The sequence below is a fragment of the Thalassophryne amazonica genome, chromosome 11 (genome assembly GCF_902500255.1).
Source record: "Thalassophryne amazonica chromosome 11, fThaAma1.1, whole genome shotgun sequence".
In the NCBI taxonomy this organism is placed as follows: Eukaryota; Metazoa; Chordata; class Actinopteri; order Batrachoidiformes; family Batrachoididae; genus Thalassophryne; species Thalassophryne amazonica.
This window is the reverse complement of record NC_047113.1, coordinates 7,347,836-7,367,621: the sequence shown is the minus strand read 5'-3', so window position 1 is coordinate 7,367,621 and position 19,786 is coordinate 7,347,836. Positions and strand designations below refer to the sequence as shown.

General features: G+C 41.6%; 1 protein-coding gene across 1 annotated transcript in view; it reads right to left on the bottom strand.

Annotated features, from left to right (window-relative positions):
• LOC117520582 (calcium uptake protein 3, mitochondrial-like) overlaps positions 1-19,786 on the bottom strand; it is a 103,360-nt gene that overhangs the window by 5,297 nt on the left and 78,277 nt on the right. Inside the window, exons 12-14 of the mRNA XM_034181895.1 lie at positions 17,587-17,695; positions 7,311-7,468; positions 6,423-6,488 (exon numbers count right to left, since the gene is read on the bottom strand). Of these exons, the coding sequence (XP_034037786.1) occupies positions 6,423-6,488; positions 7,311-7,468; positions 17,587-17,695 (333 nt within the window). The remainder of the gene's footprint in view (positions 1-6,422; positions 6,489-7,310; positions 7,469-17,586; positions 17,696-19,786) is intronic.

Here is a 19,786-nt window from a genome sequence, read left to right as displayed (position 1 = left end):
TTGCGGTGAACAAATTTCAGGCGAAGGATTTGACATTTGTGACAACTGGTGACCTTGAAAAGTAGGTCAAGGTCACTGGCCTTCAAACCCATGCGAAGTACTCCTCCAAGGCATGTACCCACCAAATATGGTGGGTACATGCCAATGCCATGGTGGTTTGAATCATATTTATCTAATAGATTACAATTTGTTCATGTAAATGGGGAATCTTCTTCACAGACTAAGGTTAATTATGGAGTTCCACAAGGTTCTGTGCTAGGACCAATTTTATTCACTTTATACATGCTTCCCTTAGGCAGTATTATTAGACGGCATTGCTTAAATTTTCATTGTTACGCAGATGATACCCAGCTTTATCTATCCATGAAGCCAGAGGACACACACCAATTAGCTAAACTGCAGGATTGTCTTACAGACATAAAGACATGGATGACCTCTAATTTCCTGCTTTTAAACTCAGATAAAACTGAAGTTATTGTACTTGGCCCCACAAATCTTAGAAACATGGTGTCTAATCAGATCCTTACTCTGGATGGCATTACCCTGAACTCTAGTAATACTGTGAGAAATCTTGGAGTCATTTTTGATCAGGATATGTCATTCAATGCGCATATTAAACAAATATGTAGGACTGCTTTTTTGCATTTGCGCAATATCTCTAAAATTAGAAAGGTCTTGTCTCAGAGTGATGCTGAAAAACTAATTCATGTGTTTATTTCCTCTAGGCTGGACTATTGTAATTCATTATTATCAGGTTGTCCTAAAAGTTCCCTGAAAAGCCTTCAGTTAATTCAAAATGCTGCAGCTAGAGTACTGACAGGGACTAGAAGGAGAGAGCATATCTCACCCATATTGGCCTCTCTTCATTGGCTTCCTGTTAATTCTAGAATAGAATTTAAAATTCTTCTTCTTACTTATAAGGTTTTGAATAATCAGGTCCCATCTTATCTTAGGGACCTCATAGTACCATATCACCCCAATAGAGTGCTTCGCTCTCAGACTGCAGGCTTACTTGTAGTTCCTAGGGTTTGTAAGAGTAGAATGGGAGGCAGAGCCTTCAGCTTTCAGGCTCCTCTCCTGTGGAACCAGCTCCCAATTCAGATCAGGGAGACAGACACCCTCTCTACTTTTAAGATTAGGCTTAAACTTTCCTTTTTGCTAAAGCTTATAGTTAGGGCTGGATCAGGTGACCCTGAACCATCCCTTAGTTATGCTGCTATAGACTTAGACTGCTGGGGGGTTCCCATGATGCACTGAGTGTTTCTTTCTCTTTTTGCTCTGTATGCACCACTCTGCATTTAATCATTAGTGATTGAACTCTGCTCCCCTCCACAGCATGTCTTTGTCCTGGTTCTCTCCCTCAGCCCCAACCAGTCCCAGCAGAAGACTGCCCCTCCCTGAGCCTGGTTCTGCTGGAGGTTTCTTCCTGTTAAAAGGGAGTTTTTCCTTCCCACTGTCGCCAAGTGCTTGCTCACAGGGGGTCGTTTTGACCGTTGGGGTTTTTCCATAATTATTGTATGGCCTTGCCTTACAATATAAAGCGCCTTGGGGCAACTGTTTGTTGTGATTTGGCGCTATATAAATAAAATTGATTTGATTTGATTTGAAATATGAAGTTTCTGCGAACAATAGGTGCCGAGCTACGTTGCGGCGAAGGATTGGACAGGTGTGACCATTGGTGACCTTGAAAAGTAAGTCAAGGTCACCGGCCTTCAAACCCATGTGAAGTCCTCCTCCAAGGCATGTACCCACCAAATATGAAGTTTTTGCGAGCAATAGGTGCCAAGGTACATTGCTTCGAACAAATTTCAGGCGAAGGATTTGACAGCTGTGACAACTGGTGATCTTGAAAAGTAGGTCAAGGTCACTGGCCTTCAAACCCATGCGAAGTACTCCTCCAAGGCATGTACCCACCAAATATGAAGTTTCTGCGAGCAATAGGTGCTGAGCTACGTTGCGGCGAAGGATTGGACAGGTGTGACCATTGGTGACTTTGAAAAGTAGGTCAAGGTCACCGACCTTCAAAGTTTTTGCGAGCAATAGGTGCCGAGCTACGTTGCAGCAAACAAATTTCGGACGGATGGAACGTCAACCCGGCTGCTATATGCCCCGCCTCGCGGCGGATAAAAAAAAACAAAAACAAAAACCTAGAGCACTGCGCTCAAAGACAGCAAACCTCCGCCAACACTAGTTTCCAATTCCACAAATTTTTACCTTGGAAAAAATTTTCAAGGTCAAAGTCCTGTTAGAAGTGGCTTTTCATAATAAAATATAATACAAAATATAAATAAAAAGGTATTGTCAATGTTAAAAAAAATCAAATATCCACTAAATCTGCAATACGGATCAGATGCAACTCAAACTTAGACTATTCATTGAGAGCGCCAGTTTGCACCTCATTGTCACAAACGAGAGTGATTGAGGCACTTTTGTTTGAGATATAATGCAAAATGTACACCAAATGGGCTTTTCAATATTAAATTCACATATCCACCAAATCCATAATCTGGGGCAGATCTGGATCAATCTTTGTCAGGTGATAGTGAGTGCCGGTCTGCACCTCACTTTCAAGTATAAGAGTGATTGGGGCATGTTTGATTAAGATATAATGTAAAATATACATTAAATGGGGTTTTAATGTTAAATTTAAATGGTCACAAAATCTGTGATCTGGATCAGATCCGGATGAAACTTTATCAGTTGATAAAGGATACCATCCTACATAATGGGCTCAAATATGAAAGAGATTTGATCTTTTTTGACAGCGTTATGAATTTTTGAACATTCGTTTAATGTTAAAGATAGGGATTTTTCCAAGATTTTTCCTGACTTTGCCTTTTTGACCTATGACCTTGAAAATTGACTTAGTTCTTGCCTATCGGGATATGAATCTTCAATAAAAAATTCATAATGATATTTCAAAAACTGTGGACTCCAGGCTGTTTGCAAACAAACAGACATACAAACACGCAAACAAACATGGGCAATAACATAACCTCCTCCAACTTTGTTGGTGGAAGGAAAAAAAACTGTGCATGCCCCCCCCCCCCCACACACACAAAGGAAATCCCGCCCCCCACCAACGTCTTGTTCAACACTATTACATTTCATCAATCATAATAATATTGTCGTTAAAAGGGCCCACTCACTGTTGAATTTGAAATGTGTGTCAATAAAACATAACCAAAACACTGTATATAAAAGAGGGTTTGAAATAATTTATTAGTTCTGCTATTTATTTAAACATCACTACTAGGGCTTTTGATAAGATTTTATTGATATCGATGCCATTATCGATTCCGCTTATCGATCCGATTCCCTTATTGATTCCCTTATCGATGCCTCTTATGAATTGTCTGTGTACTAAAAGTAGGCTTTACAGGTTTTCTATGTCAACAACATTTTAAATTGGTCACTGGATCCTTGATCTCTGGACATAAATAAAAATAAATAAAATCTGTAGTTTTTGTCAAAAGCATTTCCTTTCAGACATTTTGGCACAAAAGTCTCTCCGTACCTCTGAGCTGAGCTCAGCTGGCTGCTGCACGTCAGCGCAGGACGTCTCATTTTGGGAGGAAAAAAAGTGTTTTGATCGATTGCAGTTTGTTTGTATTACAGCATTTGGAAAGAAGTGTCATTTGATTTAAATGGCATTTCACTTTGAAATTATTAATTCCGACTGGACTCTATCTTCTTACTTGACTCGACAGAGAGCCGCGCAGCGTTTGTGAACAGAACGGAGGACGATTCTCGTTTCTTTCTGGCAACAAGACAGGAGTCCCAGTTAGTGACTTTAATCTGCACAAAAGTGACTCACGATTGACATATTCAGGGATGAAAGTGGTGAAAAACAAAAAAAGCTGAAACCCAAAATTACCCCCCAACACCACCTCATGAAAATGTTTGAATTCTAGAAGCTCTGAAATGCAATCTGGCACTATTCTAGTCAATAAAATGCAGTGAGTGCAGACTCCATTTGGGTGAGAAAAAACCCAACTTTCCTTATTCAAATTCATTCCAGTAGTATTCTGCTCTTACTAGGACACAGCAGTTTTGTAGCTTGGCAGATAGTTCTGGAAGAAATCACTGAAGAAATTAACACATTGAAAATATGGTTTGACCAAAACAAGTTGTCATTAAACTTAAATAAAACATGAGGTGTAAGAGTCACTAGGTGTTCACAGGAAACAGTTATTTCTATATGTATTTATTTATTTTCATTGTTAGTTGGTTTTATCGTTTCTGTTGTGTTTTTTTCCATCAGGTTGTTTTTGTCTCTTTCTCTAAAATTGTATTGTAGCATATTAGTTATTATTAGTTATTATTACTATTATTGTTGTTGTTGCTATTATTATTAATATATGAATAAAATTAATTAAAAAAAATTACAATTTGACTCCTTTACAACAACGAACGCTGAGCCATTAATTATTATACAGAAAACAAATGCACACAAACGTGCTGAGACGCAAACAGCTTAATGCTAACTTTAACATTGAAAATGCCATAGACATGCTAATGTGTTGACATTGGTCCTGTTTTTAAGTTATAAAATAAATCAGCTGTTTCAGAAGAACATAACAGGTCAGTTTAACATAAAAAAGGTAAATATTACTCACAGACATACAGTATGCTCTTTAGGGTTTTAGCGGGAAAAAATAAGATAAGGCAAAATAAAACAATGAATTCAATCTGCAAATCACTGCTTCGATTGGTTCAAGGTTCAAAGCAAAGCTGCAATGCAGAAAAGTTGATTACAGACACGCTGCAGGGTCTGTAATCAATTTAGAGAAATTATCATTTTCCTGACAAACACCTACAAAAAGCAATGGCCGCTCTGAAGGACCAATAAGGGAATTGTTAAGCAAAAAGGTTATTGATGTCAGTGGATCGAATCATTTCTTAACGATACCAGGAAAGAACTGGTTCTTGATACCCATCCCTAATCACTACTAGGAATGGGTATTGATAAGATTTTATCGATATCTATACCATTATCGATTCTGCTTATTGATCCGATTATGTGTCGATTCCCTTATCGATACCTCTTGTGAATTTTCTGTGTACTAAAAGTAGGCTTTACAGGTTTTCTATGTCAGCAACATTTTATTGAGTCTTAAAGTCAATGAATGTGAAATTGGTCACTGGATCCTTAAACTCTGGACATAATAAACTCTACATGGTGGATCAAATAGAAATAAACAAAATCTGTAGTTTTTGTCAAAAGCATTTCCTTTCAGACATTACTGGCATGAAAGTCTTTCCATACTCTGAGCTGAGCTCTTGCAGCTGGCTGTGCTGCATGTCAGCATGTCATTCAAACGTTTTAGTCGATTGTAGTTTATTGTCTGTATTACAGTGTTTGGAAAGAGGTGTCATTTTATTTAAAGTGGCGATTCGCTTTGAAGTTATTAATTCCGACCAAACTCTAACTTGACTCAGTGGAGAGCGGTGCAGCGTTTGGAGCTGTGTGAGCAAAACGGAGGACGATTCTCGTTTCTTGACTGCAACAAGACAAGAGTCCCAGTTAGTGACTTTAATCCACACAAAAGTGACTCATAACTGACATATTTTAATGGCTTTGAGAGGGGTTAAGAAGCGCACGTGCCGTTTCTGAAGAGCAGCGAATCAAAGAGACAACGAGCCAGCAGATCGAAGCATTGCTTCACGCTTCAAAGTGGAGTCACGCTGCAGAAACGGTTGATTACAGACCCACTGCAGGGTCTGTAATCAACGTAGAGGAATGATCATCTTCTCAACAAACACCCCCCCAAAACAACGGCTGCTCTAAAGGACTGATAAGGGAATCGTTAAGCAAAAAGACTACTGATGTTGGTGGATCGAATCATTTCTTAACGATACCTGAAAAGAACCGGTTCTCAATACCAAACCCTCATCACTACATGTATGATCATTGTATGATATCACAAAGTGGTCAATGCACTACAATGAATGTTCAAGCACTTTTGTCCTGCTCTAAAGCTTGAGGACAAAGGCTAATTTTCATGTTCTCTCAACATAAAATTATGTCATTCCAGAACTATTTGAAAAAAATGCAGGAAAAATTATTTTTGAAGTTTTAAAAGCAAAACCTGTAAAGTTCTCTCCACAGAAGTATGTTTCCTTTGAAACATTTGCACAATTTGAAAGTGCACTGCTCACTGCTCATGTGCAGACTTAAGCTGGTATCTGGTAGCAGCTGATCAGATGTTAATATTACAGCGTAACTTAATGCGTTGGGTGAGGGGGCTGTGGGCCTCAAATACATCTGAAAAGACCAACTATATCCTGAGAGAGTCCAGCTGGGAAACGTAGGAGTGGTCCATTTGTATGAAAAACGACTGCTGCATCATTTAAAAAAAAACCTTTTCATTCTTGTCCCATTTGTCAGTAATGGCTGGCAACAGGAGCAAAGACTTTACCTATTTCCCTGACAGCTCCTTCTTCATGCAGGACTTAAAGGAGGTGAACTTCTCCACTCTGGTTCCCTGTGAAGGTTTACATGAAAAAACACAAGAATAAGACATACAATAAGAGGAGTTCAAGACCTCCCACTAGATGGCAGTGTAATTTCATGAAAGTCTCAAAACCCTGGTTTAGAAGTGAAGCAAGCTTCAGAAATAAAAGGGTCAAGAAGCCCACTTAGATGATGACGTGATATCATGCATAAAAAGTCCTAACTGTGAGATATAATTAATGAATAAAGGTGGCGCTTGTGTTGCTAAAAGTGCCTTAAGCATGTAATTGTATTAAAGTCATTTTTCCTAACCAAAATCTACATTGGTTTTCCATCCCTTTGGAGCAGGGGTGGGCAATCATGTGCCATAAAGGGCCGAGACACTGCAGGTTTTCCGTGCAACCAGTCACCTCAGCAGGTGATTTCATTAATGATCAGGTGTCTCAGCAGGTGATTTCATTGACAACCAGGTGTTTATGTTCAGAGGAGAAGCTCATCAGCAACCCACCTGCTGAGGTGAATGGTTGCATGAAAAACCTGCAGTGTCTTGGCCCTCGATGCCCACCCCTGCTTTGGAGCCTTTCCATGAATCTGTCTTGACTGTTGACATAAAAAAAAACCTGATGGCTCAAAGTGCCCAGGACTACAGCGGAGCCCCAACACAATGTACTTACACAGGCTCTAAATAGATCTGACGGGACACGGGTTCTTACTTCAACCATAGTCTGGTGACTTTACTGACTTGCACAACTTTCACCAAAGTTTATCCCTGAAATCACTTGCTAACGTAGTTGGCTTGAATTAAAACTTCCTGGGAGCAATTTGAGACCAAATATTTTCAGTGCTGTCTCACCCCCTCGCTCCGGTGTAACCGATCCTTCACGACACCAATGAACTCCTTGTAGCTGAGCTTGTCGTCGTGGTCCTCGTCGAAGATCTTGAAGACTGTGTTTACCAAATGGCCGGTCAGTTTCACACCTGTGGCCACGTAGACTGCATGGGTGAACTCATCTGACAGCGAACAAAAGCAAGCGAGAAGTGAACATTAATGGTGTTTTCACACCTGAAAGTCCAGAACGAGGTCCAAACCAAGGTTCATGTTTTTGTTACATTTGGTCTGGTTAATAGAGTTTCACGCTGGAAGATTGTGGTTGCACCAAAGAACTTTTCATGACATGCTTATCTGGTCTTGGCTTGTTGTCAGTTTGGTGGATTGTTCTTTATTTTTCTGTTTCTAGTTGAATGGAGAAAAAAAAAAGAATGAACAGATTCCTTTTGTTACAACTGCACTACTAATGGCATCATATTTTTATCAGCAGCACATGATGACACTGCTGTCAAAGTTAAAAATTTACCATTTTTACCACCTGACACAGTGACAAGGACAAAGCGGATGTAGTTTAATCAGTAACGAGGAGAAAAGACGGGTAGTGAGAGAGTTTTTTTAATCAAGTATCAGACTGAGACCGCCTCTTTTGGTTGGACCAAATTTTGTTTCGTACTGTGACCTGAGGCAGCTGCCATATCTGCTATTTTAGGTTCACACCAAACTGAAAAATCTGAAGGTCTGGACCAAACAAGGTAGGTGTGAAAGCATGCATCAGGGAAGAAACGTCCTGGTGGCAGCAGGTACGTTGTTCTCCCCAGGCACATCCTGGAATTCTTAATGGAAGGTCCTGCAGTTCTCACAGGAAATGGGACATGTTGTCCCTCCAGCGTGTTCAGGGACTACCTTGTGGACTTGGTGGACAGGGCAGGAAAATCTCCAGTTAGCTGTGATAATTGCATGCCCAAAACTGTCTGATTCCTTTCCAAACATTGCTCTCCAAGTATCTCCACTTTATAAAATTCTTATGTATCTTAGTTAGTCACATAAGAAAATTATGTCAGTTGGACACTTTCTGATCATGTACAACCGATGTACATATTTAAACCATGTTAATCCAATAGACAGTTTTTTTTTTTCAGTGTACGCGCTCCTCTGAGTTTATCTGGGGGTTTATTTATTTTTCTTTCCATCTGGACAGGATCGAATCTATAATCCCCAGGAACAAAACGACTTCTGGAACATTTCAGCCACCTTTTTGTTGAGTTTGTAAATGATTTTCCTTTGAGCTTCAGGGTTAGGGTTAGCACGTGACGTATGTCCCCACGTGTAGGAGTTAGTTATGTCTAAGACGCATCCTCAGGGTGAGCAGACTGTGGTCAAATGTGTCAGGTCAGGGTGACGATAACCGCAGCTGCTGTTTACAGTTAAGGGTAGTCATGGACGAGATCTTCTCAGTGTTAAACTGAGTTACTGCAAAGACACACGAGGCACGAGCATTAAACACTCTCCAGCATTTCAACTTGACACAAGGGCCCAAACATCACACTGATTGTGACTTTTGTGAAGTGACATTATTTTAAGTATATTATAAGTTCAATTAAAATAACATGGCAAAACAGTTAAAAAAAATGCTTCAGCGTGAACTGATTTTTCACAGGTAAGCCCAGGGGCAGATCTTCAGGGCCATCAAGGCTTTCTATGCTGGCCTAGATGTGGTCCAAGAGATGTATTTCACAAACACCCTTACATTTATTAATTTATATATTCAATATTTATTTACTGCAATTAATAAGAGGCATAAAGCTGATCAGCCACAGCATGAAGTTATGTGAAAGAGTAGTAGAAGCTAGGCTTAGAAAACAGGTGAAGATCTGTGAGCAGCAATATGGTTTCATGCCGAGAAAGAGCACTACAGATGCAATGTTTGCTCTGAGAATACTGCTGGAAAAGTACAGAGAAGGACAGAAATAGTTACATTGTGTGTTTGTGGACTTAGAAAAAGCTTATGATAGGGTGCCAAGAGAAGAGTTGTGGCAGTGTATGAGGAAGCCTGGAGTGGCAGAGAAGAATGTTAGGGTAGTGCAGGACATGTACAAGAATAGTGTGACAGCGGTGAGATGCGCAGTCGGAATGACAGACTCATTCAAGGTGGAGGTGGGATTACACCAAGGATCAGCTCTGAGTCCTTTCTTGTTTGCAGTGGTGATGGACAGGTTGACAGATGAGATCAGACAGGAGTACCCATGGACTATGATGTTTGCAGATGACATTGTGATCTGTAGTGAGAGTAGAGAGCACGTTGAGTCTAGTCTGGAGAAGTGGAGATATGCTTTGGAGAGAAGGGGAATGAAAGTCAGTAGAAGCAAGACTGAGTACATGTGTGTGAATGAGAGGGAGCCCAGTGGAATAGTGCAGTTACAAGGAGTAGAAGTGGTGAAAGTAGTTGAGTTTAAATATTTGGGGTCAACTGTTCAAAGTAATGGAGAGTGTGGTAGAGAGGTGAAGAAGAGAGTGCAGGCAGGGTGGAGTGGGTGGAGAAAGGTGGCAGGAGTGATTTGTGACCGAAGAATATCAGCAAGGGGAAAGTTTACAAAACAGTAGTGAGACCAGCTATGTTGTACGGTTTAGAGACATTGGCACTAACAAAAAGAAAGGAGGCAGAGCTGGAGGTGGCAGAGCTGAAGATGTTGAGATTCTCTTTGGGAGTGACAAGAATGGACAAGATTAGGAATGAACATATCAGAGGGACAGCTCAGGTGGGATGGTTTGGAGACAAAGTCAGAGAGGCGAGATTGAGATGGTTTGGACATGTGCAGAGGAGGGACCCAGGGTATATAGGGAGAAGGATGCTGAGGATGGAGCCACCAGGCAGGAGGAGAAGAGGGAGACCAAAGAGGAGGTTTATGGATGTGCTGAGAGAGGACATGCAGGTGGTTGGTGTGACAGAGGAAGATACAGAGGACAGGGTGAGATGGAAACGATTGATCTGCTGTGGCGACCCCTAACGGGAACAGCCGAAAGACAAAGAAGAAGAATAATGTCCTGATTAGGTTTTTTGCCCCGATTCCAAACACAATAACATGAATCTAATTGTTTTAATGCTTGACAATTTAACAGCTCTGCCATGCATGAAGGTAAGAAACCCACCGTCCATCCAAACTGCTATTTAAGGTTGATTTTTTTTTTATTCAGTAAACAGATTTTTTTTTTAATATGGCCCATCCATTCCACTTCATCAGCATTATAGCTGTAAAACAAGGATACTCAGATTGTTATTGTTTGAACAACATTTTAGTTATTATCATGATTATTATTATTGTTATTGCATGCAAAAAATATACAAATGTAAAATTCACCTAAACCGTCATCATACAGTAGTGTTCAGAATAATAGTAGTACTATGTGACTAAAAGGATTAATCCAGGTTTTGAGTATATTTCTTATTGTTACATGGGAAACAAGGTACCAGTAGATTCAGTAGATTCTCACAAATCTAACAAGACCAAGCATTCATGATATTCACACTCTTAAGGCTATGAAATTGGGCTATTAGTAAAAAAAAAGTAGAAAAGGGGGTGTTCACAATAATAGTAGTGTGGCATTCAGTCAGTGAGTTCATCAATTTTGTGGAACAAACAGGTGTGAATCAGGTGTCCCCTATTTAAGGATGAAGCCAGCACCTGTTGAACATGCGTTTCTCTTTGAAAGCCTGAGGAAAATGGGACGTTCAAGACATTGTTCAGAAGAACAGTGTAGTTTGATTAAAAAGTTGATTGGAGAGGGGAAAACTTATACGCAGGTACAAAAAATTATAGGCTGTTCATCTACAATGATCTCCAATGCTTTAAAATGGACAAAAAAAACCCAAACAAACAAAAAAAAAAAACAGAGACACAGGGAAGAAAATGGAAAACAACCATCAAAATGGATAGAAGAATAACCAGAATGGCAAAGGCTCACCCATTGATCAACTCCAGGATGATTAAAGACAGTCTGGAGTTACCTGTAAGTGCTGTGACAGTTAGAAGATGCCTGTGTGAAGCTAATTTATTTGCAAGAATCCCCCGCAAAGTCCCTCTGTTAAATAAAAGACGTGCAGAAGAGATTACAATTTGCCAAAGAACACATCAACTGGCCTAAAGAGAAATGGAGGAATATTTTGTGGACTGATGAGAGTAAAATTGTTCTTTTTGGGTCCAAGGGCTGCAGACAGTTTGTGAGATGACCCCCAAACTCTGAATTCAAGCCACAGTTCACAGTGAAGACAGTGAAGCATGGTGGTGCAAGCATCATGATATGGGCATGTTTCTCCTACTATGGTGTCGGGCCTATATATCGCATACCAGGTATCATGGATCAGTTTGGATATGTCAAAATACTTGAAGAGGTCATGTTGCCTTATGCTGAAGAGGACATGCCCTTGAAATGGGTGTTTCAACAAGACAATGACCCCAAGCACACTAGTAAATGAGCAAAATCTTGGTTCCAAACCAACAAAATTAATGCCTCGCAGATGTGAAGAAATCATGAAAAACTGTGGTTATACAACTAAATACTAGTTTAGTGATTCACAGGTTTGCAAAAAAACCAGTTTGAACATAACAGTTTTGAGTTTGTAGCATCAACAGCAGATGCTACTACTATTGTGAACACCCCCTTTTCTACTTTTTTTTTTACTAATAGCCCAATTTCATAGCCTTAAGAGTGTGCATATCATGAATGCTTGGTCTTGTTGGATTTGTGAGAATCTACTGAATCTACTGGTACCTTGTTTCCCATGTAACAACAAGAAATATACTCAAAACCTGGATTAATCTTTTTAGTCACATAGCACTACTATTATTCTGAACACTACTGTATAAATTGGATAATCATACTCATCGGACAAAAGCTAAAGTCCTAATGCTTTTGTATGGTTTATGTAATAAACACCATATATAATGGATTTTGTATAATGTATTTTCACTCACATGGGGCAAAATGTCCTGTCCGATCGCAATGTATTTTCATTAAAAACCGCTCGCATGTACTGGACAGATCAGTCTGGACATGCCCAGGAACCTGTAATGTATGAAATTAAGTTCAGCACTAACATTCACCAATTCCATGACAGTGGTTACTGTATTTCTGTGATTAAAAGACTGGCTGATTATGTTTTTAAAACCCTGCTCAAATATGGTGCCTAAACGAGGCAGGGCGTAATTCAAGACCGGTGATTATTAATAAAATGCTGCTTGTTGCCTGCACTGTAATATGGTGTTAAGTTTCACACATATCCCTGAGTGTGGCGAACCAAACGGCTTTAGATCAAAGCCCCTCTACGTGGCTGTGAAGCTTCTCTGTGACGTGCACCTGGTAAATGACGGAGAACGCAAAGGGCTGTGATTTGTCATTTTTCTTGTTTCACTCCTTCCTCTCCCGTCATATATTAAAAGTTTTTGCTGTGCGCACACTGATTTCATTTCAATTATGGATCAACTACGTTTGGCAGAAAAGTCTGCAAATATGACCAACTTCACAACACGAATTCAAGAAAAGATGCTCAAAAACCACAATTCATGGAGGGAAATTGTACACCTTACCTTTGGTTTGGAGGTTGATGATTGTATAAAGAAGTTTGCTGAGGGACAAATTAATCCAGAAAAAGCCACTGTTCCTGTGGTAAATTGCAATAAGATGTGACAGAGAACTTCAAAGAGTCACACGTACATTGACGTCTTTGCATGGCCACAGAGTTGCAGAAGCATATATCAGGCTTTAGGATTTTTAGGTACCACAAAGGTATCTGACTTAGAAAAAAGGCAGGTCTCAATACAGGATTCCTGATTTAACTAATCGATTACATACATATAATGGATTTTCTCTGTTTTATACGTATAATGGATTTTCTTCAGTTTATACATACAACGGATTTCGATTATAACAGACAAAATTCGCAATTGAATCCATTATATGAGAGTTTTACTGTATAATTATTCACTGATTTGCTATAATAATGTGTGGAACTAGAGCTGAAACAACTAATCGAGTTAATCGATTAAAATCGATTATTAAAATAGTTGTCAACTAATTTATTCATCGATTAGTTGCTAAATAACTTTGTTTTACTGCAAATGTTTCGTTTCTTCCATATAATCAACCAAGCTTTGCTTTGAATCTTGAACCAATGAAGGAGTGCTTCGAGCTGCTGCTTCGTTGGTTTCATTTGTTTTATTTCGCTTTATCTTAATATCATATGTCTGTGAGGAATATTTACCTTTATGTTAAACTGACCTGTTATGGTCTTTTGAAACAGTTGATAGATGTATTTTATGCTAATGCTGATGCTAACGCATTACCATGTCTATGGTGTTTTCAATGTTAAAGTTAGCATTAAGCTGCTGGCATTTCAGCATGTTTGTGCATTTGTTTTCTGTATAATAATTAATGGCTCAGTGTTTGTTGTCGTAAAAGAGTCAAATGTATTACAAATTATAATATTTTTTAATTTATTTTTATTTATATATTAATAATAATAGCAACAATAATAATATTAATAATAACTAATAATGCTACAATACAATTTTAGTGAAAGAGACATGAGTCACATGTGTCATTATGAAATGACCACATAGTTTACAAGTTATACAGGGAATGTTGCACATATAATGAGTCAGGCTACAGTTTTTGATTTAGGTTTTATGTTTTTTTATGGTTAACTGCTCCCCCTCTAGCTGCCACCTTATCGTGGTGGGGGAGTTTGCGTACCCGGATGTTCCGAGGAGCTATGTTGTCGGGGGCCCTGTGCCCCTTGTAGGGTCTCCCAAGGCAAACAGGTCCTAGGTGATGGGTCAGACTAAGGGCAGTTCAGAACCTCCATGACCAGTAAAAAATCAAGGGACGAGACGTCGCCTGGTATGGCGGAGCCGGGGCCCCACCCTGGAGCCAGGTCTGGGGTTGGGGCTCGTGCGCGAGCGCCTGGTGGTCGGGCCTTAGCCCATGGGGCCCGGACGGGCTCAGCCCAAAAGAGCGATGTGGGCCCGCCCTCCTGTGGGTTCACCACCTGCAGAGGGGGCCATGGGGGTCGTGTGCAGAAAGGACTGGGTGGCAGTCGAGGGAGGGTGGCCCGGCGGCCCGGTCCATGCTCACAGCCCCTGGCTGTTGGGACGTGGAATGTCACCTCGCTGGGGGGGAAGGAGCCTGAGCTTGTGCGGGAGGTTGTTGTTGTTGTTCAGTTGTTGGACTTCTGTGCTAGTCACAGTTTGTCCATCACGAACACCATGTTCGAGCACAAGGGTGTCCATAAGTGCACGTGGCACCAGGACACCCTGAGCCGGAGGTCGATGATTGACTTTGTACTCGTATCATCTGACCTTCGGCCACGTGTCTCGGACACTCGAGCGAAGAGAGGGGCAGAGCTGTCAACCGATCACCACCTGGTGGTGAGTTGGATCCGCTGGGAGGAGGAGGAAGCCGGTCAGACCTGGGAGGCCCAAACGTATCGTGAGGGTCTGCTGGGAACGACTGTCGGAACCATCTGTCGGTGAGGTCTTCAATTCCCACCTCTGGCAGAGCTTCTCCCAGATCCCGGGGGAGGTTGGAGACATGGAGTCCGAGTGGACCATGTTCTCCACCTCCATTGTCGATGCGGCCGCTCATAGCTGTGGTCACAAGGTCTCTGGTGCCTGTCGCGGCGGCAATCCCCAAACCCGGTGGTGGACGCCGAAAGTAAGGGATGCCGTCAAGCTGAAGAAGGAGTCCTACTTATCTTTGTTGGTAGGTGGAACCCCAGAGGCAGCTGACAGGTACCGGCAGGCCAAGCGTGCTGCAGCCCGTGAGGTTGCAGAGGCAAAAACTCGGGTCTCAGAGGAGTTCGGGGAGGCCATGGAGGAGGACTATCGGTTGGCCTTGAAGAGATTCTGGCAAACCATCCGACGCCTCAGGAGGCAGAAACAGCTCTCCACCAGCACTGTTTACGGTGCAGGTGGGGAGCTGTTGACCCTGACTGGGGATGTTGTCAGGCGGTGGAAGGAATACTTCAAGGATCTCCTCAATCCCATCATCACGTCTTCTGAAGAGGAAGCAGAGACTGGGGACTCAGAGGCAGACTCATCCATTACCCAGTCCGAAGTCACCGACGTGGTTAGAAAGCTCCTCGGTGGCAAGGCTCCTGGGGTGGATGAAATCCGTCCTGAGTACCTTAAGTCTCTGGATGTTGTGGGACTGTCTTGTCTGACACGCCTCTGCAACATTGCGTGGCGATCGGGGACAGTGCCTCTGGATTGGCAGACCGGGGTGGTGGTCCCTCTGTTTAAGAACGTGGACCGGAGGGTGTATTCCAACTATAGGGGGATCACACTCCTCAGCCTCCACGGTAAGGTCTATTCCAGAGTACTGGAGAGGAGAATTCGACCGATGGTCGAACCTCAATTCAGGAGGAGCAGTGTGGTTTTCATCCTGGTCACGGCACACTGGACCAGCTCTACACCCTCCATCGGGTGCTAGAGGGTTCATGGGAGTTCGCCCAACCAGTCCACATGTGTTTTGTGGATCTGGAGAAGGCATTCGACCGTGTCCCTCGGGGCACCCTGTGAGGGGTGCTCTGGGAGTACAGGGAGTACAGAGTCCTCTGCTAAGGGCTATCCGGTGCCTATATGACCGCAGCAGGAGCTTGGTTCGCATTGCTGGTAGTAAGTCAAACCTGTTTCCAGTGCACGTTGGCCTCCACCAGGGCTGCCCTTTGTCACCGGTTCTGTTCATTATTTTTATGGACAGAATTTCTAGGCGCAGCCAGGGTGTAGAGGGGGTCTGGTTTGGGAACCACAGAATCTCATCTCTGCTGTTTGTGGACAATGTGGTTCTGTTGGCTTCGTCAAATCAGGACCTTCAGCGTGCACTGGGGCGGTTTGCAGCCGAGTGTGAAGCATCCGGGCTGAAAATCAGCACCTCCAAATCCAAGGCCATGGTTCTCGACCGGAAAAAGGTGCTTTGCTTTCTTCAGGTCGGTGGAGTGTCCTTGCCTCAAGTGGAGGAGTTTAAGTATCTCGGGGTCTTGTTCACGAGTGAGGGACGGATGGAACGTAAGATCGATAGACGGATCAGTGCAGCATCTGCAGTGATGCGGTCGCTGTATCGGACTGTTGTGGTGAAGAGAGAGCTGAGTAGGGGGGCAAAGCTGTCGATTTACCGATCGATCTATGTTCCGATCCTCACCTATGGTCATTAGATTTGGCTCATGACCGAAAGAACGAGATCGTGAGTACAAGCGGCCGAGATGAGTTTCCTCCGCAGGGTGGCTGGGCGCTTCCTTAGAGATAGGGTGAGGAGCTCAGTCACTCGGGAGGAGCTAGGAGTCGAGCCGCTGCTCCTCCACGTCGAAAGGAGTCAGTTGAGGTGACTCTGCATCTTTTCCGGATGCCCCCTGGACGCCTCGCTGGAGAGGTGTTCCGGGCACGTCCCATTGGGAGGAGGCCCCGGGAAGACCCAGGACACGCTGGAGGGACTACATCTCTCGGCTGGCTTGGGAACACCTTGGCGTTGCCCCGGAGGAGCTGGGGGAAGTGTGTGTGGATCGGGAGGTCTGGGCGGCTTTACTTGAGCTGCTGCCCCCGCAACCCGACTCCGGATAAAGCGGAAGAAAATGGATGGATGGTTAACTGGTTATGCTAATTGCTCATTTGCAGCAACAAAAATACCTCTTTTTTTCACCATAAATTTTATAACATTTATATGTTTCAATGTTGTTTTATGGCAACTCACCACTTTGATAAAGCAATGCCATTTGAAATAATTATTTTTGTTCTTTATTATTTTATATTTCAACAGCCAAGGGACATTTGACGAATTGCTTATTTTCAAGTATTTTAAGTTTTCAAATAATGTTCTGTTGTTAAATAAAGTGATGGAAGGAGAGAAAAATTGTTTCCCTGGCACATTTTTAAAAAATTCCCTGCTAATCCGATTAATTAATTAATCGTGTCGAAACCCCATCAGATTCATCAATGATCCAAATAATCGTTTGTTGCAGCCCTATGTGGAACAATAATTAAATCTCAGAAATAGGGGTTTCATTAATTATCTTTCTTTCTTTCTTTCTTTGTCTTTCTTTCTTTCAATTGCCTGTGCACGAACTCATTTATGTGACAGAATTTGTGAGTAATGAAGCCATCATCATCAACTGAGCTGAATCAGAGCTTAAGATTTAGAAACAGAACTTAAGATTTAGCCTCATCTTGGTATTCAGTGTAACCCCCCCCCAAAAAACAAAAAAACAAAAAACTAAACTATTAATTTATTGCTGTTTCAGGCTGGGCTCCTTTACCTTGACCAATGGAACGGTTGGCAAAGTTGTACATTTGCATGGCGATGGTAAAATCCTCCAGGTTGTTTAAGAACTGGAAAAATGACCTAAACTCCTCAAAAGTGATTCCCTATAAAGAGACAACAAACACAATGCTTTTACTGTGAAATGCAACATGAGGCATTATAAAGTGTCACATAAAGAAAAAGCTGCAAGTGTCAACACTCTGGATAGTGATACAATTCACACAATGCATAATCTGCTTCCTTTCATCCTGAGGGGAATCCTTCAGCGTGTGTGGGACCTTGAAGCCATCCGATAGATAACACGACCAAACAGACAAAGTATACACCTCTGGATTTTCCCTGCGCAGTATGGACACGCCGAGCTGTCAGCGGAGGGGGAAGGACTGTAGCTTTTGGGAAGAGGTCAGGCCGTTTGCAGAGTTTTCTAAAGCAGATTAACCTGATACTTGAATAAACAAAAACAAAAGTGATGAATCCCCAAACATCTCAGGCTCGGCTGATGGCTCAAACACTGAGCCCATTGATCTCCACTCAACCATCCCGCAGCTACTAGCTGCTTCTCTCGCCAGGGGCCCCGCCAAACTGCCAACACACACAGCAAAACAAATGGAGTAATGACTAATCTGTGACGCTTTGCTGTTTTAACAAGGGGACCGCCAAAAAATATCTCTTAGCCTAATGACGAGGCCCACTTGGTTATCAATGGAGATCTTACAACAAGCTACTCCAAATGGATGAGGAGCTTTTGGCGTCTTTTCATGTTTGGCATTGTGCCAAAAAGGAAAACAAATTCAAATGAGACTATTTCACTCATCAGCTAATTCATACAGTGTTACAGAAAGAAACTAAGCAGAAAAGTCCTCTCATACTCATATTTACTACTGGCTATAATTTAGATATATCCATCAATCAATCAACCAACCAATCAATCAATCAACATTTATTTATAAAGCGCTTTACAGCAGCCAGTGTTAAAATAGCACATAAAAACCTTTTAGAATCCCATTAGTCCTCAAAGGCAGATAGATTTGCAGATCATCTGCATAGCAATGAAAGGACAGGTTGTGCTGGGCTATAATCAACCCCAATGGCAAAACTTACAAAGAAAATAGAATAGGCCCAAGAAAAGAACCCTGTGGCACTCCACAGCACAGGGGAGTAGTTGATGAGGAGAGGTCACCAGTTACAAAAGAAAAACACCTTTCAACCAAATATGATTTAAACCACTTAAAGTGTAGTTCCTTGAATGCCAATATGATGTCCTAACCAGGAAACAAGTACTGAGTGATCCACAGTATGTATGTATATATATATATATATATATATATATATATATATATATATATATATATATATATGTATCAAGCAGAACACTCAGAGAGCACTGAGCTGCAAACACCAGTATAAACAATCTAAAAGTTGCTTTTTAAGATCAATCAATCAATCAATATTGATTTATTTCTATAGCCCTTTACAGCAGCCAAATGGTGTTCAAAGTGCTTTACAGTAAAATCAATGATCAAGAATTCACCAAAAAAAAAAAAAAAAATTAAACAAACATACAATCGAGTTAAAAAGGCACATTAAAACAAGACATGCCACAGCACCACTAGGTATTAAAAGCCAGTTTAAATAAATACGTCTTGAGCTTTGATAACACTATTTGTGACCCACAAGTGCTGGGTCAGAAATAGTGTACAAATCTTGTTCCACAGTCTGGGTTCAGCCACTGCAAAAACACGATCATCCCAGAATTAAATATTTTGACCTCAGAACATCTAAGTAAAGTTCACCACATGCCCGTAATGTCCTACTGTATGTGTGGAGAGTTAAGCGCGAAGGTGCAAGTCCATTAATAGCTTTAAAAACAAACATTAAAATCTTAAAATCAATTCTAAAATGAACTGGAAGCCAGTGGATGAGTTAAGTACAGCCATAATATGCTCACTTCTGGATGTGTTAGTTAAGAGACAAACAGCAGCATTTTGCACAAGTTGGACGCATGCAAGAGGACACTGGTTAACACCAGCAATGATGTGCATTACAGTAATCAAATCTGGAGCTGATGAAAGCATGAATGGCTGTCTGAAGATCACATCTACTGAGGAAGGACTTTACTTTAGCCAGAAGACATAGCTGGAAAAAAACTTGCTCTGACAACAGAGTTTGTTCTGTTTGATCTGTTGATCAAACCT